At 46.3% G+C, this 24,444-nt stretch overlaps 1 protein-coding gene across 1 annotated transcript in view; it reads left to right on the top strand.

Moving 5' to 3' along the window:
- LOC119399574 (RNA polymerase II subunit A C-terminal domain phosphatase) overlaps positions 1-24,444 on the top strand; it is a 43,443-nt gene that overhangs the window by 402 nt on the left and 18,597 nt on the right. The window contains exons 2-9 of the mRNA XM_037666379.2: positions 452-535; positions 2,121-2,205; positions 4,799-4,924; positions 6,305-6,549; positions 8,420-8,591; positions 17,152-18,159; positions 21,266-21,379; positions 23,061-23,234. Coding sequence (XP_037522307.1) covers positions 452-535; positions 2,121-2,205; positions 4,799-4,924; positions 6,305-6,549; positions 8,420-8,591; positions 17,152-18,159; positions 21,266-21,379; positions 23,061-23,234 — 2,008 coding nt within the window. The remainder of the gene's footprint in view (positions 1-451; positions 536-2,120; positions 2,206-4,798; positions 4,925-6,304; positions 6,550-8,419; positions 8,592-17,151; positions 18,160-21,265; positions 21,380-23,060; positions 23,235-24,444) is intronic.

Genomic DNA, 24,444 nt, shown 5'->3' with positions numbered 1-24,444 from the left:
ATCGAAGGACACCCGTTTCAAATCCCGCGAGGCGCGCGCGCGCGCGCGCCCGCTTCTGTTTTGAACAACGCGATCAAGTTGTCGAATTTGTCTAATTAGCGGCGAAACGGAATCTACGACCTTACGAAGAAATGAGCGACGGGTTCACTTTGATGCTTTCGCTTAGGCTCGCTACGCCGCGCGCGTTCGATGTTTCTCTGGTTGCTATCGCATTTGTAGCGTGCAGTTACCAACGCGACAGTAAATTTTTCGCTAGCGCCGAGCCGTTTGAAGCCTGCTCTCAGCTCACGCCTTCTTTTCTTGTTTTTTTTTTTTTGTCATTCGCCGATCGCATCTAGTTCAATTGTGTGTACGCGGTCGACGGAAATAACGCGGGGACTTTGTGTTGAATGCGCCTCGAAGACGCGCAGTTGGCGAGTCAATATTGATTAGCTTTTATCGTTTCCTGCAGGGACGTGTTGTTGAAGCTGGCTCTTTGTACGCACCCCGTCGTCATGAAGGACCTCTGTGCTGAATGCGGGGCCGACCTGAGAGAGTAAGTCTTTCTACGCTCTTCTGTGCATCGGCTTACGATCAAAAGTTCCGAAAAAGCAAGGGCATAATCATAATTTTTTTTCGGGAGACGGGGAGGGGGATTGAACCACAGTTTATGTGTGTTCGTGCGTGCGTCTGTATGTGTGCATGTATATACACGCATGCAAAACTGAAAAACTACGAGGGGGTTTGAACCCCCCCCCCCCCTTCCGGCTATGCCATTGCAAAGAGGGTGAGCAGATGCAAATTCAAAGACATAGACACAGGGCTAAAAAAGAGGCCACTGGACATACGCTCATTCAAGACTAAAAAAACCAGCCCTCATCTTCGAATTCACAATCGCTGACCGTCGTCTCTGCACTGCGGAACCGGTTAACACGACAACGAACTATTCAGTGCTGTCCAGTGGCTGGCAAATCCTGGTGGCTCCATGAGTATGTGACCACCACTGAAACCTATTTAAAGGGACACTAAAGGCTAACATTAAGTTCAGGTTCATTGTTGCAATAGCATTGCAGAAACCTCGTAGTGCTTGTTTTGTGCCGAGGAAATGCTTATTTTGAAAGGAAATCACATTTTAGTGGTCCGCACGGCGTTAGCCTACTTCAAATCACCCGCCTAAACGGACCTTCTGACGTAGCAGTTGCTGTGCCCAACGCTGCCCGCCTTTACAGCGGCCATCAACCTTGCCAAGACGCAGCCACGGGCCACTCCGAAACTGTATAGTTCACTGTGACGGAGCTTAGCTTGGCCAGCAGCAGCAGAAGTAGAGTATCGACAGGGCGAAAATAGCGAGAGTCAAGCGCACGCAGCAGTACGCGATACCGAAACTACCACTGAGACGCGCAGCTCGGAGAAAACGGAACTTTTGAACCACTCGCACCGTTCCCCATGGTAGCGCCAAGAGGTTCTTTTTCTATGAATCAAACAGAAACGAACAAGCAGCATTTTATTACGTCTTGTGATCCACAGAAGGTTCTTTTTTATTGCAACTAGTTTGATTAGTGGTGGTTAATTTTACGCGGGACTCTCTGACGTCATCGGGATCATTTCCAAAATGTCGCACTTGTGGCGGACATCGTGTCCTACATTTACCTTAATTTCTCGATTGCTAGAGCACTACTGTTGATACTATTGACATTTTGGACGTTCTCACACATTGACCTTTGACTCTGACATAAATTGTTATTTGCCTTTAGTGTCCCTTTAGCACGAGTTCTTTAAGCTCGCCTAGACATTACCCTGTGGCCTCCCAAATACCACCTAACCATTTTGTGTATGGAAGACTGCATTTTCTCTTGCCTTTCCTTTGGCTAGCTTTCATTCTCGTTCCGTTGAACTGGCAGCTCCCGTGGCATGAGCGAGGTCAAAAATACTTACTTTCCTTAACCTTGCTTCGAGAGAACATTCAGGATCGACGTCTGTCATGACCGAGACATTTTTTTTCGTTTGATAGTCCATAGGATTCTCAAAACTACAGCGCCATTGCTCAACGGAGCATGGCTTTTTTTCTCCTATACCGCCACGAGGTTCGCGAAATTTAGTGAGCCTTGGTAACGAGTGACTGTTGTTTCTGTGCTTTTCAGGCTAGGAGAGACGCTGCCGACTGCTGCCGACGTCGCCTCAGTCAGCATGATTCACAATGTACCTGAACTTCGTGTCACACAGGAGGTGAGTTGCAGTGCAATCTATCCGTTGATCAGGGACGGCAGCAATACTACTCACACTTTTCCTAATGAAAAATTCAACTGAAAACTCCAATAATCGCATATCAAAAAAAGGTATAAGGTCACTTACCCTCGCATGCAAGGATACAAGTTGACCTTTTCACATTTATGGACGTACTGTCTCTCCCTCACTACGTAGTCCTCGTAGTAATGCGAGCAAAATAATGCAGTCTAAAGGGATTCAACATTGGAGCGGAAGCCTCGTGCCTTCGTGCGAGGGTATAATGCACATGGCAGCTAAGGAACAAACTCGCCACTTCAAATGAGAGTGGCAAAAGTGGATAAACACCTTGAGAAATCAGGTTTCACTCCTGGGCATGACATCTGCATTTGTCTTGGCTGGGGGCAAAAAGAAAAGACGCGTATCTTCTTCGATGAATGTTGGCTTTTACGTGCCACAACCAGGGTATGATTATAATATGCCTTGTAATCTATGATACAAGTGTGATCACCTTGTAATAATGTCATGGTTTTGTCACGTAAAACACAACATTGAATTAATCAACGGTGGTATTTGTTCCTTGTAACAGCAAATGCTTTCTGAGCAAGCGTAGAAATGTTGCCATTCTTGGTGGCTGGCGTGATTATTAGGTACAAACTTCTTGGTTCTTACTGGTATCTAGGGATGTGGAGGGAACACCAGTGTTACCACTGACTGGTAAGCCACTTGCTGTTCTACCGTAGAGCAGTAAGAGGCCCTTCTCGCTAGCACCGACCACGACATCCAGACACGGGTCCTGAAGCTAGCTGAAGCCGTCACAGCCCGGTAGGCTACGTAGCTTAGCCTCCCTTAGTCCCCATTCCTTCAATTAACCCTTTCCCCATCGAAGTCGAGCTGAGCTCATTCACATGGTTAGTACTGCTCCTACCAAAGGCAAGCTGGGCTCGTTTGTTCTCAAAGAAGCATCTGGGGGCGCCGCAGTTAAGTTACCCCGCTTCATTTTGCAGATTTCCCTTTGGCTTGAACAGATGGCACTGTAAAAAATTGAAAAATGCGCTTAGAGCATGCATTTTGGTTGAGAAAGAGCTTGATTCTAGTAATAACCGGAATCGAAAAAAATGCCGTCCTCCTCAGTGTGCGAGCGGCAACAGCTCTGTTAAAAATAAAAAATAAAAACGCTTGCTTGCTGAAGTTTTCTGGAATGAACAAGACTTTTAGTTCTCCTGTGAGTCTGGCAGCGACTACACACAGAGCAGCATATTTTCTCTAAACCATCGGATTTGGACAATGACTGCGTCTCAACGCATGTTGGCAGTGGACGCCGATAGATGTAAACACACCCACCGCCTCCCCCGGTTGCATCAGAGCTTTTTTTGTCCATGGGCTTGCTTGTCCTGGCATTTTGTTTGTTAAATTTCAGAGACATTTTCTGCACTGAAGACTGGAGAGGTTAGAGCACTCTCCGTGGTGCAGTGAAGCCAGTCCTTTGCACATTTTGAAAACAATTTTTTGCTTGTATTTTGTGAATAAAGCACCTTTAAATAGTTGTTTTAGATGTTTCAAGACACTTAGAATCAAACAGGCAAATAAAAAAAAAAATTAATGTTCTTGTACCGTTTTTGGCCACAAAACTTCGAAGGGAAAGGGTTAACAAAGTTGTTACCCATTCACTTCCGCTTTTTTGTTAGTGTTGATCAGAGCCTCACTTCACTTTTGTTGTGGGTAGAAGGGGAACATCATGATGAAAGACAATTTTTGGGTAAGATTTTGCTTCTTTACTGGATGAAAGACTTGCGAATTTCATAGCTGCAAAGATGAATGTCTGTCACGTACTGGACTGAAGTTCAGTGGTAGACGGAGGCTGGGCACATGAAGAATTGTTGAACGGGGAACGGTGCTGAAGGCAATGCTTCAACAAGTGGACTTGTCTTCGTCAAGACCTCTCTTGACAAATATGGGTCCACTTTCTTGCTTAAAATATTCCAGCGCGACTTTTGACGAGGACGGGACAGAGAAAGGCATGACAAGACGGGCGCTGACTCCATGTCTATGAAAACCACACGCACTGTACTTTGTCACAAATGAAGGTAATGAACGCATGCACAATCACGAAGAAACAGTAGATTAGGGTGGGCTTTGTACAAAACTATGATTTTTATTTAGTATTTTGAATTCGCCCACCCTAAACATTTGCTTAGTATTCTAAGCCCACCCTAATCTACTGTTTCCTTGTGATTGTGCCTGCATTCATTGCCACCATTTGTGATCAAGTTCAATCCGTGTGGTTCCAATAAATGCAGTTGGAGTCAGCGCCCATCCTGTCATGCACTTTTCTGTGCTGACCCGTCAGAAGTAACGCTAAAATATTCAAAGTAAGAATGTATCACCAACTAGCCCTGTAACGTGTTTTGTTAAGTGAGCCCACTTGTGAACCATTGGATCCAAGTGCCATTTCGTGCTCCACAATTTCTTATCATATTAAGCGTCCATCTTCCCCCGAGCTGCCTTGTTTGGATTTCATCGTCAATGTGTCTTATGTACATGCTTGAATGTTTCGGTGGGACTTTTTCACTACAATTGTTTCAAACCTTCACAGCAAGCTCGTCAGCTGGGCAAAGCCGATGAAGAGAGGCTGCGCAGCCTACGCAAGCTCGTCCTTCTGGTGGACCTCGACCAGACACTCATCCACACCACAAGCAATTACGTCCCGCCGGACATGAAGGTACCTCGTCCTTTGGTAGCATAATGATTTGGAGAGCTCAGCTAGTTGGTACGTATTTATGTTAAAAAGGCTGGACTTGCAAAACATGGATGAAAAGCAAGAAGTGAAGACTCCAATAACGCAGACTAACAACAGCAAAGGCGCACAGCGGCCATTAACTTGCATAAAGAAGGAAATCAAAATGCCGGAACAGTTATCTCTGACGTAGAAACACCATGCGGGCTGGATTGATAGGTATCGCCTCTTGCCTGGGCATGCTCAGTTAAATTTTTGTGCCTACCTTCTTTTCCGCCACTGTGCACCTTTTCGGTTCGTTAGTCGGTGTTTCTGGTGTCTTGACTTCTCACTTGTGTCCGTGTTTGCACACCCAGTCTTATTTTAACGTGGTTTGAACAAGTTGGTATATTCTGACTTCACATGCACAGAGCGGGTTTATTTGCAGAAAGGCAGAGAGGTTGGCCTGAGCAATAGTTTGTTCCTGAAACTCTGCACTGTGGAAGTGGGATGGGAAATGAAAGGCGCGTTAAACAATAATGATAAGATAAGGAGGTGCATATACAGTGTAGCCCCTGTTATAACGAAGTTGACGGGAATCCGAAATTACTTTGCTATAACCGCTTTTTTGCCGTATCTGGACTGCAGAAAAATTCAAACATCACGCAGACCAAGTAGAAACTTTTATTTACACCCTCTGGGAAAAGTGGTCAAGGGTCCCCTGCACGCATTTCCAGAGCGCGTTTTATAATTTACGCATTACGCATTGGTGATGATGACCAACGACAATAAAGATGACGACAAACACGTTGAAGTAGAGCTGTGGGCAAGCAAATGGGCATTGAATGGTGATATGATGGTAATGATAATAGCGTTGAACATTGATGATGGAAATAATGAACAATGAGGATGGAAGTGTTGAATCAGAACCGTTATCAAGTGGCCATGTGAACATTTATGATGATGATGATGATATTAATGATGAACATGTTGAATTGATGATGGAGGTGTTGATTATAGGAAGTAGTGATGATGATAATGATTAATGCGTTGAAACAGAGTCGTCAGCAAGCAAAGTCCCCTTGTACAATGAAGAAGGATGGTGGACCTGGCATAATAGACATATGTGGACACTTTTCTTCTAAAACTAAAGCTAAATTTTCCAGGTTTTTGGTTTATTCCCACTTTCGTACGTACCACTATTACATATATATGCAAAAAGAAATATTTATTTGCGCAACTGGATGGGCTGTGGAATACGAAGGGTCAACTCGATGCTTACTGCAAATTGTCGCTCCTTCAACAACTTTTGCTCTTATTGTTGCCCAAGAGTGGCTACATTGTGCTCAACCTGTTGCATCCGCGACACACCCGGTGTGTGCCCAGGGCGTGCACCACTTCCAGCTGTGCGGACCCCAGTCGCCCTGGTACCACACCCGGGTGAGGCCACGGACGCAGCACTTCCTGGAGCAGGTGTCGCAGCTGTATGAGCTGCACATCTGCACCTTCGGGGCGAGGCCTTACGCGCACGCCATCGCCGCCCTGCTGGATCCCGATGGGCGGTACTTCTCGCACCGGATCCTCTCGCGAGACGAATGCTTCAACCCCACGTCTAAAACTGGAAATCTCAGGTACGGGGGCGCCTTTGTCGTTGCGGTTTCAAGGGGCACTGCAACGCGTTTCCAGGGTGGTCAGAAAACACTGCCGATCGGTAGCCTAGGCTCCTGCGAACATGAGAGCCAATTATTATAGCGCAGCACACGGCAGGGAATTTACAATAAAATTTCAAAGTCAGCTGGAAGTCACTTCATTTCATTTGATTCATTTATTTACCTTAAAGACTGTGGAGGGGTGTTACATAAGGGGTGGTTTTATAAAGAAAAATTACAGTATTAACCACAAATAAATCTTATTTCTTTCATGAAGGCAGGTGAGGTGGCACTTGCTTTTCTCTCAAGAAATTATGCCATATGCCCAAAATCAACTGCATCACATACCCAAAAGACACGGCCATTGGCTGATTTGAACATCGTGAGCTGCAGAGTCACTGCAGCCGCCGTGGTGTGCGATGACACGCCCGTGCAGTGGCACGTCATGGCGTGGGCAGGCAAGCCGCGCGCCACTTTTATGCGCTGGCCACACCCATATTCAAACAAAACAGGAAAGTTCTCGAGGTCATGACGTGTGCTGACGTACGGAGATTGCTTCTTGCTCTCTTGTCACCTCCCCAGCCGCCTGTGTAGCTTTCAGTGCACTCGCTACAACGAAGGGAGAGAGCGCGCTCAGAGTGTGCGACAAACCCCTGTAACTCTGCTTGTACTTGACGAAATCTAAAAATTTTTGTGGCAGTCAATTAATGAGTCAATAAACTCCGATAGTGAGGTCATTTGATGATTACTTAAAAAACTGTTGCAGGGCCCCTATATGGCACAGTAAATTTTAAAGTGGTTTCGACTGATAAAGCAGTCTGGGCCTGCCGTTGTTACTCGGCACTTGGGTTATCGCGCTGCCACGCTTGAGGGCATGGGTTTGATTCCCACCTGCAGTGGTCACATTTCGATCGGGGTGAAGCACGAAGAACAACAGTGTGCTTATATTAGGTCACATTAAAGAACCTCTGGTGGTTGAAATAATCCAGAGTGCTTTACCTTGACATACCTCATAATCACATCATGGTTTTGGCTCATAAAGCCTCAACGATTAATATTGATAAAGTATTATATTTCTACGGTGCCATACAAATCCGTGTAATAGCCGCTGGCTTCTTTTTCCCCAAAACTTGGGGTGAAAATCGTTGTTGCCACCATTACAGAGAGGAAAACGTGCAACCTTTTTTCTAAATATTTTTGTTGGCGCTTGTTTCCACTAAACTGCAGTACTAGTGCGTACTGCAAGAAGAAAAACGAAAACTTTTGTTGCTGAAAATCGTTTGCAAGAACTTCATTCTTTGCCGTCTTCTTTCTTTTGTTTTTTTTTCTCCAAACTCGGGTCTTCAGACTTGCCTCTGTTTTTCTTTTAGTATTTTCTCTGAACTCGTGTCCTTAGACTCACCCTTGTCCCATGCAGTAAAAGCTCGCTAATTCGGATTTCACAGGACCAGAAAGAAATGTCCGAATCAGCCACATTGCTCAATTATCGAATGCATCAAGAAAACAATAAACAACTGTATGTTACATCAATACGTTTTTATTTTCTTAATACAGGAATCTCGTACTCAATTTGCTTAAGAGCGGTGCAAAAGCCGCAATTTTAGTCATTTACGACTTCATTCACAATGCAACCGCGACCCAAGATGCCCGTGTCTTAACCCGAAACGTGCTCTGCACCGGTCCCTCATTACTTACCGCCACCACCAACACCACCGCAGGTACCTTGTGGTAATTTTTTGCCGGCAAAGCGACTGGCAACATACTGTTCGTCCATTGCAAACAAAGTATGTGTCAGCATGCGAAATGGTGTTCACTTGTCAGTTCCGACCATGTATTGTGTTCTTGCTTTCAGAGCGCTGTTTCCTTGTGGCGACTCCATGGTGTGCATCATAGATGACCGCGAGGACGTGTGGAACTTTGCGCCCAACATGGTGCCGGTGAAGCCGTACCTGTTCTTCGACAAGACGGGCGACATAAATGCACCGCCATGTGCCCAACCAGAGTCCACTTTCTTCCCCACACCGGTAAGGGCACTTGTCATGTACTTTCAGACACCAGTATGAAGAAGCAGGTTTTTTAAAGGGGCCCTGCAGCACTTTTTCAGCATGGTCGGAAAGCGCTGCCGATCGGTGGTCGAGGCTCCTGAGAACACGCGAGCCAAACATTATAGCGTAGCACATGGCTTGGAATTTACAATTAATTCTCAACGTCTTTTTACAATTAAAGTCGACTCCCGATAATTCGAAGTCGCTTAATTGGAATTATCGGTTAATTGGAAGTGGAGTGGGGGTCCCGTCAGTTTTGCATGCAGTTCAACAGGAAGATATTCTCGGTAATTGGAAGCTAGAGGTCTGAAATTTCGGTTAATTCGAATTTATTTTCAATCGAATTCCCGGAGGAAATCGTAATGTTTGTTAAATTTCCTATTGTTGAAGTGCTAAACAACAATGCGTGTGCGACCGGCACCCAAGGGCATCACAGTTGACCACAGCGCCGCAGCTCAAAGCGTCAGCTGATGGCATCGCAGTTGCATGCAGCGCCCCAGATCACGAAGCGGCTGCTCCGGCGGTTCCGGTTCCGGGCCTCATTGTTGATCTCGTTACCGTCGTGTGCGGACTCAGCGTTTCCACGTGCGACGAAGCTCCACGTGCATTTACTATGGCAACTCGCGGGCCTTATCGGACGCTTGACTTGGCGACGAAAGTCAAAATTTTGAAAGAAGTTGAACAAGGAGGCACCGCCAAGCAAGATATTGCGCGGAAATACGGCATCAAGCCTAATACCCTGTCTAACATCCTGAAGAACAAGCGCTCGGTACTGGACGCATTCGAAAATGACCAGTTCAAGATGTCTTGCAAGAGAATGCGCACCGGCGCCCACCCGGAGTTAGAGCAAGCGCTGCTCATCTGGATTCGGGAGGCTCGAAGCAACAGACTTCCTCTCAGCGGCGATATCGTTGCAGCGAAAGCGTCATCGCTTGCGATTATGCTAGGCATCAAGAACTTTGCTTCGTCCGATGGGTGGCGTGAACGGGGAAAGGGCTGCCGTCAACGCTGCAACATGTGCTACGTGGAGGGAAAATCAGCTTCGCAAATACTTGGGAGAGTATCGGCCGGAAGATATCTTCAATGCCGACGAGACAGCACTTTTTTACAGAGTGTTGCCAGAGAAGACGCTGACCTTTAAGGACGATGACTGTGCTGGAGGGAAGCGTAGCAAAGAAAGAGTGTCGGTGCTGATGGCGGCGAACATGACGGGCACTGAGCGATGTCGCCTGCTCGTGATAGGCAAAGCTGCTAAGCCTAGATGTTTCAAGGGCGTGAAAACGCTGCCTGTCGACTACGCGTCTAACAGGAAAGCGTGGATGACCGCAGACCTATTCAAGGATTGACTGACAAAATTGGATCGCAAGTTCGCGTTATCTAAACGCAATGTATTGCTCCTTGTGGACCAATGCAGTGCACACATGAATGTGCCGCCCTTGAGTGCAATACGTGTCGCCTACCTGCCAGCGAACACCATCGGTGTTACAACCACTGGACCAGGGGATCATCAAAAACGTGAAAGTACTGTACAGGAAGCATCTTCTTGAGCGGATTCTGTTGTGTATGGACAATGCATGTCAGTATGAGGTGAGCCTTCTCAGTGCTATCCATATGCTTGCGCGAGCGTGGGGTCGCGTAAAGGATGAAACCATTGCGAACTGCTTTAGGGCGTGCGGCTTCATTCCAAGTGGTGCAGATGATGACACGTCTTGTACAGTGGGGGAAGAAGACACAAGTGAGCTTGACGTCGACGGTGTCCTGCCAGCTCTCGGCGATGTCCCTTTCGAGGAGTACGTTGCCACTGACAGTTCGGTAGAAACGTGCGGTGCACTGTCGGACGCTGAGATCGTGGAGATGGTTCTGCCCAGCGAGCCTAGTCACGAAACTGAGGTTGACGACGACGACACCGCAAGTGAGCCACTACCGCGGGCTGCTGATGTAGCCGCAGGCCTTGCCCTCGCGCAGCGGTTTTTCACTGCTGAGAGAAACGCCGAGGAAGCACTCAGGCACATATACAGCCTGCAGGTCTTGCTTTCTGCTGCAAGATTCAGCAAACAGAAGCAAACGGCAATCACAGATTTTTTCTCATAAACTGCTTTGAAATAAATGTATTTTTCGTTCATTGTGGTTAATTGGAATTCCGCTTAATTCGAAGTTTTTCGCGGTCCCCGTGAACTTCGTATTAACGAGAGTCGACTGTAATTCTCAACGTCCGCTAGAAATTGTTCTCTCTTCTTTCTACAAATGATGCCATATACCCAAATTCACAGACATTGGCTGACTTTAGCATCGTGGGCCGCAACAGGCCGTCACATGCCAGCGCGCGTGCTCGCGCTCACACGGAAAGCAAGCCCCACGTACGAAGGAAAAAGAAAAGAAAAAGTTCTCTAGGTCATTACGTAACTTTTTCTATTTCAGTTAGCCTTATCGTTATCATTCATACCTGGGTTGATTTCTTTTTGTGTTTGTTTTTTCGTTTGTCATTCCTCACATGGTCGTGTTGGTGGTGTCTTGTTAAGTGTGCTCCTGAGACGGCGTGCACGTTGCATGTTCTCTGCCATTGCAGTTGCTCAATGGTTACGGTGCTCAGCTGCTGACCTGAAACATGTGGGTTCTATTGTAGCCACAGCAGTCACGTTTTGATGGAGGCAGAATGCTGAAGGGTCGCGTGCTGAGTGATATCAGTACAGGTTGAAGAACCCCAGCCCTCCATCACCGCATTGTTAAATCCCGCCAGCCAACGGAGACGTGTACATCTTTTTGCGTCTGAGTTCATAATTTGTGGGCTTGGTGCCACGAGGCCACCCCTGTGCCGCCCGCAACGGTCGGCAGCAGCGATCGCTAACATGATGACGTCACTGTGGCCCAAATACAACCAAATCTGCTCGTGTGCAAGCATAGCATGACGCAGGGCATTACTAGACATTTTCTTAGGCTGCCCTAATCCAAATAATCTCTATTTTCATATCTTAACAACATTTACGGACTAGTATTTAGCGGTCCCCGCCAGGTCTGGAAAATCGGTTGGCGACTGTATTTCCCGCTGTTGCTACATAGAAGTGCATGTAGTATTTGTGACCTCTCTGTAACAAAGTGTTAGCGGGAGGCACCCTTTAAACAACGAATTCCCCCCGCTGACCACCTAATAACTTTTCTCTATATTTTGTCACTTTAGCATGAGCAGCAGTCACATGCATCATCTGTGATTGCCTGGCCACGGCGGAGCGTGAAGCGGCGTCATACGCACGCACGCACTTAGCCCCTGCGTCACGGCGCACTCATGTGCATGCAAATGTGCACGAAAGGTGAAAGAAAGCGGCAAAATTCACTAGCAATCTGCTCGCTTTGCCATCTAAGCAGCCGGAAAACCATGCGGCGAGTGTGCTTTTTCCGCAACGCGATAGTGGCACGCCTTTCCGCTTCACTGGGAAGTTGTGCTGCCTGTACTTGATTCAAAATGGCGGCGAAGGGGTTGGTGGAGATTCTCACTGGCGCAATTGCAAACTACCCGTGCTGCACACGAAAGGTCAGGGCCTCTACAACGGTCCCTTTATGAATGAACGTGGTGGTGTCTATCTTGCACTGAGAGGTTCCGTGGCACCCATCGCATCGAGACCTTGAACATACCCAAAACATTGAAGACAGTAAAAGCACTGCCGTAAGAAATGTTCAATTTTCCAGCAACTTCGGACACCTTGATTCGGTGATAATTCATGATAAGGCTCTCTGCAGAGGCAGAATGGTCCAAATCGGTTGAAGTGGTTGGCCGCCCTGACCTTGGGTCGTCTTTCACATGCACATGGCCATGTTTAAACTCATTGAACCACCGAGTCACTGTACAGGGATGCAACAGCTGCGCCAATTGCGCCAATTTGATACAATTCCTTATTTTTGCGCCAAGCTGAGCCAAAACCGTGAAATTGGTTAAAATTGTGCCACGCTGCGCCAAAACGCCCGACCAGCTTAAAATTTTCTCAGTTGCGCAAATTTGAGGGAGAAATGGCGGCCGCATTGGTCATCTGCAGCGTGGGCATCGTCATCCAATACAGACGCGCAGACCCTAACCCTAACCCCTCGCGAAAGAAAAAAAAAAAGCTCAGTTTCACCGCAAGGACGAAGCAATGAATGCGATAGCTACAAATTGTAATGTTATACAAAGTGAGACTGGCAGCAAATTCTTTTGTATCCGATCTCGCGTAACTCTAAAAAACCATTGGTGTAAGAGAATACAGCGACTCCAGGGAATGATGCTCTTTCTGCACAGTGTCTTCGCATTGAGAGCGTAGCACGTAGCAGGATATACGAGCCGCCCGCTGATGGCTGCCGAGTTAGCGCGCGCGCCAGTGATCGCGATTGCGGCCTTAGAATGAAAGTTCAAAGTTGCTACACGAGCGACAGCCCCCCCCCCCCCATGTCCCGTCTTTTCATGCTCGTTCAAGACGGGCGGGGCGTTTCCTCTATGCTTCGATGGCAGGCTTCCCGAGTGGAGTGGTGTTATCGCATGCGCCCTCCGAGCGATGGAGATGGGCTGGCTCGTTTGATATCTGCTTCAGCCGCGTTCGTCGCCCGCATTCGCGCGCTTTTACCCGCGGTAGAACATACTATGCACAGGGTTATCAATTTGGACTTTACACGGGAGGTGACGGGAAAAACTCGTCGAGAGTGTCCATATAGTTATCGCAATAGAAAAGGACAGTAGTTCTCAAATTTCCTGATGCTTGTTTTATTGCGTGCAGAACGCTTTTTAAGCCACTTTTGCCGCAGTACAATGGTGTCCTGCGGAAAAGCATACTGAGATTTAGAAGGGGCTATTAGGGGGGGGGGGGGTACTAGCTGTCAGGGACACAGCACATTTTGTTCCTTAATTACTCATTCGTGCACGCGCCGTGCAATTACGAGTACTAGTATGATCACTGAGGTCTACAAAATTATTGGCAATCATTTGGAGCTGCTGCGTATGGCGTTTCTGTGGCCTTGAGAAACAGTCGACAAAAGTGTATGCCAGTTTTCTTTTTTCGCTACCCCCACTTGCTCCTGCTTTACGAATCTCCCAAATTTCCATGTTGCCAGGTTTGCAGGTCCACATTAGCATTTCCAGTGCCTGTCAAATTATTCGACAGGTGCTGCAAATGCTAATGTAACTTAGTCATTGTTCGCACTGTGGGGTGGCTCTAAACGCTGCTTTTATTGAAATAGCGGTGTTCACGTGCACTGTGCACGAATTAGGTGATGTTGAATGGTTTTTACATATTTTTGTTTTCCTTTCTAAAAATAAACCTTCTTTGTTATACTTCTCCAAATTTGGGGATTTCGGGCTAAAAAATTCAGGTTTTTTTTTCGTAACCTGCTCCAAATTTGGATTTTTGTGCTCCAAAAGCAACATTTTGCTGCTCCAAAATTTGCTCCAAATCCTATTTTGGCTGTTGCATCCCTGACTGTAGCATATGAGTGACATTCACTGCCATACACATTCACCATCCTACTGTGGATTTATTTGGTGGAACTTTCTTCTTTGCACAAAAATTTGATAACGCACCGGTACTCGAGCTTGAAACCGTGGGAGGATGCCATGTTTGAGTAACGAACTGGAAGGCTTGATATTCAGATCTTGCCAGGCTGCAGAGATGACCCAAAGATAAAGTAGAGAGAGATTACTGTCACATATTTGGTTATAGCCTAGTTGCTGAACTTGTTGATCTTCCCTTCTAGCTTCTGCTGGTGTATCTTTTGAAACAACAGCTTGAAAAGGTGAAAACTATTTCTGTTTTATGTTTTGCATGCATGATTTGAATTCAATACGAGATAAACAGCTGTAAAAATGGGCAGAGTGGCATGCATTCACTTCATTTTAAACGGAGTAGGTAGAAGTAGCAAAAGCAGTGGTGGCGGCATTGCAGTGTAGGCAAAATGTGAACATTTTTTACACGCGCGTACAGTCAAACCTCGTTAATATGTGCCCGCTTTAAGCGTACTAACTGTTAAAGGGACACTAAAGGCAAATAACAGTTTATGTCAGAGTGAAAGCTCAATGTATGACAACGTCTAAAACGGCAATATTATCAACAGAAGTGCCCTACTTACCGAGAAATTAAGCTAAATGTATCACACAATGAAAGCCACAAGCAGCACATTTTAGAAATGATCCCGATGACGTGAGTCACTCGTAATCAAACTAGCTGCAATAAGAAAGAACCTTCCATGCATCAAGATACGTAATAAAATGCTGCTTGTTTGTTTCTGTTTGATTCATGGAAAAAACAACCTCTTAGGCATTGCCATGGGGAACGGCGCGCGTGGTTCAAAGGTTCTGTTTTCGCCAAACTGCGCTTCGCCCAGCTCCCTTCGGTCACGCAGTCGCGTCTCAGTGGTAGTTTCGGTATCGCGTACTGCCGCGTGTGCTTTGCGTGCTCGTGAAAGTCGCTCTGACAGAAAGTTCGACAAAATGCCGCATGCATGTGATGTTGCCGGATGCCCGAATGGTGCACGCCGCCAGTGCATGCCGCCGCGCAATAAAGGAGGGCAACGTTGGGCACAGCAACAGTCACGTGAGAAAGACCGCTTTCAGGCGGGTGATTTGAAGTGTGCTAATGCAATGCAGACCACTAAAACGTGATTTTATTTCAAAATAAGTACTTCCTTGGCACAACAGTAGCACTACGAGGTTTCTAGACCGCTATTTCAACAATCAACGTCGACTTGATATTTGCCTTTAATATCCCTTTAAAACGTAGTTGGGATGAATTCCCAACCGAGTCTCCTAGAGCCTAATGCTTTCGCTGACCGCTTAAGCCGTAATGCTTCGTCCTACGCCTACCGGTTAGTGCGTACCCTGCATACCGTGATAACTTTTTGTGCCATAAAATTTTACTGTGCTGCCGAGCTTCCCGACGACACAATGTGCTGCCACAGGTTTTCCGTCTTTTCGAGAAGTGCGTGGATCGGTCGATCTTCCGCGCGATTGCGGCGACGCCTTTGCGGGGGAGCATTTACGGGCTATTAAGAGTGGGGGGTACTAATTTGACTGAGCATTGCGCGAGTTGCGATGCGTGTGAGCCGAAACTAGATGAGATAAAAATTCTGGGCAGAGGTAGGGATAAGATGGCACGGGAGCTACTGGAAGTGTTTCGTATCAGGAAGATAGGGGGTAGGTGTGTCAGTGACACATCGATGAAGCTTTGGAAGGCAGAAACGGAATTTCTTGATTATTTTACTGATTTGATTACGGGTTTGTGACAATGCATTTGATTTCTGCGCATGTGTATTCTTCATATACAGTAGACTCTCGTTAAACGGAACCTGAAGGGACCAAGAAAATGTGTTCCATTTAACAGGAGTTCCGTTTACTGAGAGATGAACAGGAGTGCAGAATCCAAGTATGAAACCAATTACATTAGATGCAGTTGTTCCGTTTAAGCAGCAGTTCCGTTTAACAGATTTCCGTTTACTGAGAGTCTACTGTATTTGCTGGCGAAGCCGCAAATAAAGTTAGATGAAAGTAGCGCCCGTCTTGTCTATCTCGTCTTGTGAATTGCTGGTGGAAAGTGTCCGAGATCCCGGTGACGACGACGGATCTTCGAAGGTCGACTCATCACATGCCTTGCCTTCTGCGATAAAAGTGCTGGATGTCATTGACGTTTTGTGCCAGGTTGTGAGCTCACTAGACAGTGACGGAGCAGCATTGTGTTCCTTTATGTACTACAAACGTCCGGTGTTGCCACCCCTCACAGACAAGCAGTAGAGCAAAATAGTGCAGTTTCTTGTGGCTAAATGATTGTTTTGGGTGAGGTCCACCCTTAGTTTCCCCTTTAATTTGTGCGTTTCTTTTCAAATTTTTATGCTGGAGCCGCTTATAACAAAAACCTTTTTCTAACGAAAATTTTGGGAATTCCTGAATTCTGTTATATTGGCCATGCGCTCTTCTTTTTTAAATTTTTATGTAACTAGTACTTTGCACGCGCAGCCACCACCTTGCGCAAGCTATGCCCTAATGTCTGGGAACCCTCCAGATTATCTTAGAATCTTCTTATAAGCTTGAGCGTGCAAACAGTTGAGATTATTCTCGAACTAACGCGGCCACCAGTGATAAGGCTCGAATGTTCGATGCTGCATGTATAAATGCCGACACGCCTTACCGCAAGGCAGTTTATCGATGGCCGACGCTCTGTTCGCCGCTATCAGTGTGCAGTGTCTATTGCTGTAGTTTGACTTTCCTTTTCACGGGCACAAGTTTGGCCAAATAAAAAGTTTCATCTTGGACACGCCAACTGCTGCCTTCATCGACGTCACGACCCCGTGACAATATCCAGCTTTAACTGTAGTTCCATTTTCACTCGGTGCTCGTAAGCCTGCATTTGTGCTTCCAAAACTGCGTGGACATTGGAGCGCAGACATGTGTAGACATTGTGCAACTCGGTGCAGGAGGCTGTTGCCGCACATTCATAAACACGATATTTTTGGCCCGCTTCATTCATTCCTTTTGTTTATCAGGTGATTGATGATACTTTGGACTAACTGTTGTCTCTGTTTTATCTTTCTTCAGGAAGACATTGCAGGGGCTCCCAGAAGAGAAAAGCCAGTGGAAAGTAACGGCACAACTGAAAAGTCCGAGGCAGCCGGAGGAGACGCTGCTGTCTCGAAGGGCGAGGAAGGCACTGCCGAGGATCCGGCTCAGAAGGAAGACTCTCCGAGCCAAAGCAGCGATCCCGATGGCAGTCCTGGCTCCCCCAGTGAAACGCTGACCGAGCCATCCGGTGATAAAGACCAGAGGCCGGACGTCGCAGAAGGTGCAGAGGCGTCAGCCAAAGAGTGTGAGGAAGCATCCACAGCCGACGATGTGATCCGGGAGAAAGACACGGAAAAACCGAAGGAAAGTAACGGTACCGAGTCCAATCCTCCATCTGTTGCACCTGGAGAGCCACCTGGGGGCAGTGACCAGAAACGAGACGGCACGGAAGAGACCATGGATGTGGAGGCTCATGGCAGCAAAGAAACTGCAGACAGTAGCGAGGCTGGTCAAGAGAACGTGGCTAGCACGAGGAGCGTGTCCGGTGATGAAACTCCTGTTCTTTCATCAGCACCGTCCACCGATGAGCCGGTGATGAAACACCAGGAGGAGCTGAGTGTGACAGATGACGCCACTTGTGCCACCGAGTCGTCTGTCGCAACAACAGGCAACTCAGATGGCAAGGAGGATGCAACGGCAGACGAATCGGTCATCAGGGAAGACTCAGTGGCAACGGGTAGCCCCGACGCCGTGTCCGATTCTCCGCCCTCTGCTACTCCGGAGCGACCCGGTAGCCCCGACGGAAGTTTGGGAGACAAGAGCCCCGAGAAGCAGCGTGACGATGACGAGGACTCCGACGACTACCTTCTGTACCTGGAAGAGATACTGCGAACTATCCACTGTGCCTACTATGCCATCTATGACCAGATGACATCTGAGGAAGGGGGCCGCATACCCGACCTCAAGCACGTTGTCCCCTATGTGCGCCGGAAGGTTCTCAAGGGAGTGCACATTGTGTTCTCTGGAGTGGTCCCCATGAATCAGGTGAGTTCCCGTTTGGCCGGGTGTGTGGCTGATGAAACTTCACACAGAATGAAAACGGCCAGTATGTTGTTTTTAATATTATAGTATTTTTAATTTTACTAGAACACAGCCAGGGCAATGTAATGATCCTATTGCAATGCCATTGTTTGTTGCACTTCATCACAGGTCTTTGCCGGCATCGTTCAAGGGATACTAGAGGCAATCACAATTTATACTACATGGATAGATTAATGGCTAGGGACATATGATACTCTCTAATGCCTATTCGAGCATGCAAATGTTTTGTTATTCCTTTGTTGTCCACACTTCCTTGTGATATGCACATGTGTCAGGCTGAAAGGCCTTTAGCACTCTTGAAGCAGCATGGCGGTCCTTTCACCAATGATGAATGGCCATGGATGATATGCTTCACTGTGTGGCAGTTCTTTCTCTTACCTATTTATATTCAACACATTCATGGCTGTGTTGTGGTGAGGCTTACTAAATGAAACCCATCATTGTGGGACGCAAATAAAATCGCTGTTCCGTGAGCCGTCTATACTTCGACGCTCGCGCCTTGTTAATTTTTTTGTCTGCATTTTTGCTACCCTTTTGGTTAAATCCGTGCTTGTCTGCACCTGGCTTAACAAAGCCATTATGTTGATGCGCATCTTTCCACTGATGCAACCGATTGCAGGCCATTTAGAAGAAGCACACGCGCACGGTTGCAGTTGAACACAGTGTTCAGTGTTTCGAATGCAGAGGTCAACAGGAATTCGATTACGATGAGTACAGTGGTATACTTTTGGATGGTGTTTCCATGGGGATATACTTACAACTGTTGGATAGAGAGTAATTTCATACATCTGGGTTCGGCCTATCCGGATTCGATAGGGTATAGTATATACACACAAACAACATCGCATCGAACTCGTATCTGACATGGAAATGGCTTCTACACAGTTGAAACCCTTTAGAAGAGATACGTTGTGGGGAGCAGTTCTTGTCTTTGTATGAGTTGTCTCTTATAAGCAGGGTACCGTTTTCTTATTTTCAGTTCAACCCCTATTTCAGTGTAGGCACACTGGTTCCCTTCTACCCCGATTGTCTCTTCCATCAGTGTCTCTTATAAAGGGGTTCAACTGTGAACGAAGATTCATTACAGGCACATATTTGCGACACAGTGTTAATGGCAAGACTATTCTCTATTTACTTCATTGTAGCCAATAATTTGTTATGTCCAGGTTTCAATGTATAGCAGGTGTGTATGCAATTGTGTGCAAGTAGCAGGTGTGTGTGCAAGAAATCTTACGGCTATGCCCTTGAGACATGGGTGGCTTGAAACTTTGGCCACCCACATACGTTTTGACGCATTGAGGGACGGGTTCAGGATTCAATGTTAAGTGTGCCTCAGAAGGAGCCCTTATACGTCTAATTCAGTCGTTGTTTGCTGCCTTCCAGCAAGTGCTCGTCTACATGTTTCTTAGGCGTTTAGTCGCTTTCACTCAACGGTCATATCCTTGCGCGTCCTTGTGTGTATTTGCATCATCCCACCGCTTAATTAGCCATTCGTTTCCAGCAAAAAACATGCAGTGAGGTTTCCCTGAATGTTAAGGAGTGTTCAAGATATGCATAGTGTTACGTGGCTGTTGGTGCCGTGTTTACATTATCGTCATAGTTTGAATGAAAAGACAGTGCACTCTTATATAAATCTACATTGGTTTAGCAAGGCAAGAGATTCACGTTCTGACTGCTCGAGAACAGAGAGTAGGCTGTTGTTTATTGAAAAGCAAAAACAAGCTTGCTGATTGGATGCGAAGGCCTCTTAGTGTAGGGGGCATACCTCGATACAAGGAAAGATCAAGACTTCAAGGTGAGAGGAACTGGCTTTCGGAGGAGTGAGAAGAATGTCCCCGTAAATAGCTGAAGAACACAAAGGTCCATCGATGGGTATGTGACATTTAGTGGGCCGAGAGAAAGAAGCAACGGACAGTTGTTACAACATGTGTGCCTAGTAACGGTGCCTCTGGAGCGAAAAAGAGGAGCTGTAGGAGAATACGACGACGAGGACTTTGTTGTTGCTTCCGTAGCCTCACCCCATCCAGTGCTCCATCACCGAGCGTTCTCAGTAAATGCTTCCTGACTCGTAACAATATCTTCAACCATCAATCTTCTATTCTCTGTGTATGTTTGCCTTGTACTGCACCTAGGGTTGCCACCTGCCTGGTTTTAGACCAGCCAGGCTGCTTGTTTAGGCAGTGGGCTGGTTAATGGTCCGCACCTAAGACCGGCCATCATTGGCCACTTTTTTTGGCCATCTTATCGCGATTATTACTTTTTTTTGCATTTTATTAGCTTAAAATTCAGCAACTTCAAAGATGCTAAATATTTTTCGTCAGATTACCAAAACTCTCACGCAATTTTCAACCAATTTCTAACTTGTGACTGGAAAACGCTTCCAGTTAAACCTGTCATTTAACTAGAGTGAAAAATCTGCATCAGTGGTTACGTGCTTGCATCGTGAGTGCAAATTCCCCGCCTGCAGCGAAAATGACGTCAATGTCTGTTCCGAAACACTAGATCTCAACCTGAGAACGAGGGCTAGTTCCTGGCCGTGCATGACATAAATTAATAATAATAATTGCTGGGGCTTTGCATCCCAAATGGACAGCATAATTGTAGACGACATTTATTTTTATGCCAACAGAATAGTTGGTTAGTACTGCTTTGTTTTTTTTTTTCTTGTACATGTACATTGCGTTGACTTCTGACTAGGCAGGCAATGTTACAATGTAATGATGACATTGCATGTCAAAGACTGAACATGGCGTCTTTTTTTTTTCAGCCTAAAGTCAACCACCTCTATAAGTACCCCCCCCCCCCGCTCCTCATAAGGGCCGGGTTTTATCTAGTGATAAGGGTGGCAACCCTATCTGCACCTTGACTGCATTTCCTCTTGTCACTGATCCCAGGTGTGTGTGCGTGTGCGCACGGAACTTGGGACCAACTTGCCAAACGGCTCAACTTTGTCGGGTTGCAGTCAAAGTTAGCCACATTCATTCTAAAAGATCATCGCAGGTGGTTTCAGAAAAAAATTGTTTGCTTTATGTCTTTTTTTTTTACGCAGCCTGCCGAAAAGAGCCGTGCATGGCAAGTTGCGAAATCTTTAGGCGCTACCGTGTCACGTGACCTCTGCCCCGGTGTGACCCATCTCGTGGCAGCGAGGCTTGGTACAGCAAAGGTAATGAATAAGTGTGCACAAATATCATAGTCCTCAACATTTGGTCAAATGTTATATTCAACATTTGCTTCAGCTCGAATTGTAGTTTGAAGTTTTCATAGTATTCAGAACGAATGAAAGTGGGTATTTTTCTGCACACAAAGCTTCTGAAAGTGTGGTTCGATAGCAGCGTGGGCTGATCTTTTGTGAAACCAGCCTTCCAGGCAGAATTCACACTGTCATGAAGCCATACTCGATGGCAAAGTTTGTGTAAAATTCACACAATTTTTTTTTTGTGGTGAATTTTAAAGTGTACTGTGCTTCATCGCTTATAACCCACACCACGAATTGCAACAGATGGGCAGAACAAGTGTACATGTAAGCCATGGAAATAAGTGTATACAGTTACTCCTTATACACGTTTGTCTAGCTTGATTTTTTTTTACATGCCCACATGCGATATTTTTAAAGAGAGTACCATTCAGTTGGTTTGCACGTCATACTTTTGCTGGTGAGGTCGTTATTTCTTATTTTTTTTCCTTCCCAAGAGCAGTACAGTTGTTGCAAAAAGATTTCTGTTCATGGGGAACTCAACTGTAGCATTGGTGGGAGGTGCGCAGCAAAGTAGTACTCCTTTGGCTTAACAGCCAAGGCAATGGGTGGAAGCACCAGCAAAAACTCACAAGAATACAGTAGTTGTTTATGGTACCAAAACAAAAAAAGAGGGACTGCATTTATTGCCAACTGTGAAGTTGCGTATGGCAAGATCATGACATAGGTAATGAAGCTCCTTGGCATGACTTCCAACATAAAAGGGCACTGAAGCATCTCAGAAAACTTGTCTGGACCTACGTAGTGGCGATAACCACCATGTGCCCATGTCGTGTGCTTAGGTGCTGTGTGGAGGTGGCTAACAAAAAACCTATGTCATTGCCATACCTGTGGCTTTGGCCAAGTTTTTTTGATTCCTATGTGCAACTCGCCAATGAAGAATTTTTAAGAAATCATATTTTGTAGTAGCTACCATATTAACACGATTGTAGGTCAACCCATTTTTTTCTAAACTTGATAGCCAAAGTTTGGGGTTCGACTTACAGTTGTAACTGAAGCTAGCACCGCCAGTTACGCTGTGAAAACAAGAAATCAGGCACGCTATGACACGGTTACAATATTACGCTTGCTTTCCAGGTCCACATGTAGCATATAAGTATTCCGCATGCGTGCTTTTAAGAAACTTTCTTTTTCAACTCTTACGAAGCCACTGTTTGCCATCAGCAGTGCCGCTACTGATTGGATAGGCGGTGCTTCCTTCAATGATTGACACTTAAGAAAATGCCGCACGGCTCTTACGGGAGTGTCGGTCGCTGATAAAAGAGGCGCTGTTCCAATCAACAGCGGCACTCCTGACAATGAACAGTGGATCAGCAGCGATTTATTTTGGGGGCACTTTAAGGCCAGCAGGGCCTGGGCATTGAAGTTCGTGAAGAGGGCTGGCTTCACGATAAATAAATTTAAATTAGGATATATACGCCCATGCTTTTTTTTTAGGTGCGATTTTGGAGGTTGGGGGTCGAGCTACATTCAAGTCCACTTGCAATCGTGTAAATATGGTAGTCTTGAATGACTGCACCAAAGTTTCACTTCGGTGGCCTATCTTCGGTGTTTAGTGAACGGTGACACTTGTTTGGTCCACGTTGTTCAGGTGAACAAGGCTCGCCGCATGCCCGGTGTTCACGTCGTGCACCCGTCGTGGCTGTGGTGCTGTGCCGAGCGTTGGGAGCACGTCGCTGAGGCCCTCTTTCCCCTTCGGCCGCCCAGTCGAGACGGCGCCTCCGATAGACGGCCCCTGCAGGCCACCATCAGCCAGCATCCCAAGGTGCGTGTGGGTGCCTCTTACGCTACTGAGCAGTGCTTCAAGTCACATGAGATAGGTTTCGAATCACTCTTAGACAATTACATGATCACTACAAATGCAAGAAGTAGAACAAAAATTTCCTGTGTAGCAGGGGAAAATGCGGGGTTCTTACTAGGCTTGTGCGAATAAAACTTCAGGTCTGAAGCGAATTCGAAGTGAATGGTGATTTGGTTGAATAATTTGTAATCGAATTTGAATAGTGTATATCACATATTATAAAGAAAAGTGAGCACATTTGTCATGACCCAACTAACCTGCACAATATTTTTTTTAAATTGAAACAAGGCATGCGCAAATAACATTCTTTTTGGTTCGAAGAAATTGGAAGCAACTTTGAATAGTAGCAGGATTTGACTTTCAGTAGAATGCAAGTGATAACCTGTAAAATATGTTACGTTTTAAAATTTTGTATACTTAGGGCATATAAGCCGGTATAACAAGTTTCTAAACTTAAAAAATGATGAATTAACCTTGAAGGGGGGCTTCGTGGCAGTGTGGATTTTTTCTAGAAAGGTGTGTTCACGGTATAGCTCCCCTCCACTGCAGTGAAACCACCTCTACAGGGGGTTACATGCGGACTAATATGCACCTATTAGTTCGTTTCGAAAACTGCGAAATTTCCAATAATTTAAATTTCAATCGAAGCGAATTTGAATACTGTAATACAGTAGAATCTCGATGATACGAATCCCGCGGGGTCACGAAAAATATTCGTATTAGCCGAAATTCGTATCACCGAAACACATGTAAAACTAGCTAAATTAACAGTCAGAGGCAAACTCATTTTTAGGAACACATAAAAAAACATTTATTTCTTGCAGAAAAAATCTCTAATGTCTTTCTGCTTCTTTTTTTTCGCGAAGTCACTCAGCAGACTTCTTTGAAATCCGTAAAAACGCGTGCACGTGTCGTCGCTGATTTCATCAGCGGCCATAGCACGCCTCAGGACGTCGAGCGCGTGCAGCGTTTCAGCCGCCGGTGGTGGTCCTTCACCATCGCCCTCGTCTATGTTGTCGCCATCATCGCTGGAATCGGCAACCTCGCATGTGGCCTCCTCAACAATATCCTCCACCGTGCGCGCACCACAAGTGGCGAGGTTGTCATCCGCCGTGCAGAAGTCTTCAGCTGTACACCCAGCATCAAGCAGTTCCCAACCCTCAATTGGCTCTTC

This window comes from Rhipicephalus sanguineus, chromosome 7 (genome assembly GCF_013339695.2).
Source record: "Rhipicephalus sanguineus isolate Rsan-2018 chromosome 7, BIME_Rsan_1.4, whole genome shotgun sequence".
NCBI lineage: Eukaryota > Metazoa > Arthropoda > Arachnida > Ixodida > Ixodidae > Rhipicephalus > Rhipicephalus sanguineus.
The sequence above is the reverse complement of the archived record's forward strand: the minus strand, read 5'-3'. Positions and strand labels throughout refer to the sequence as shown.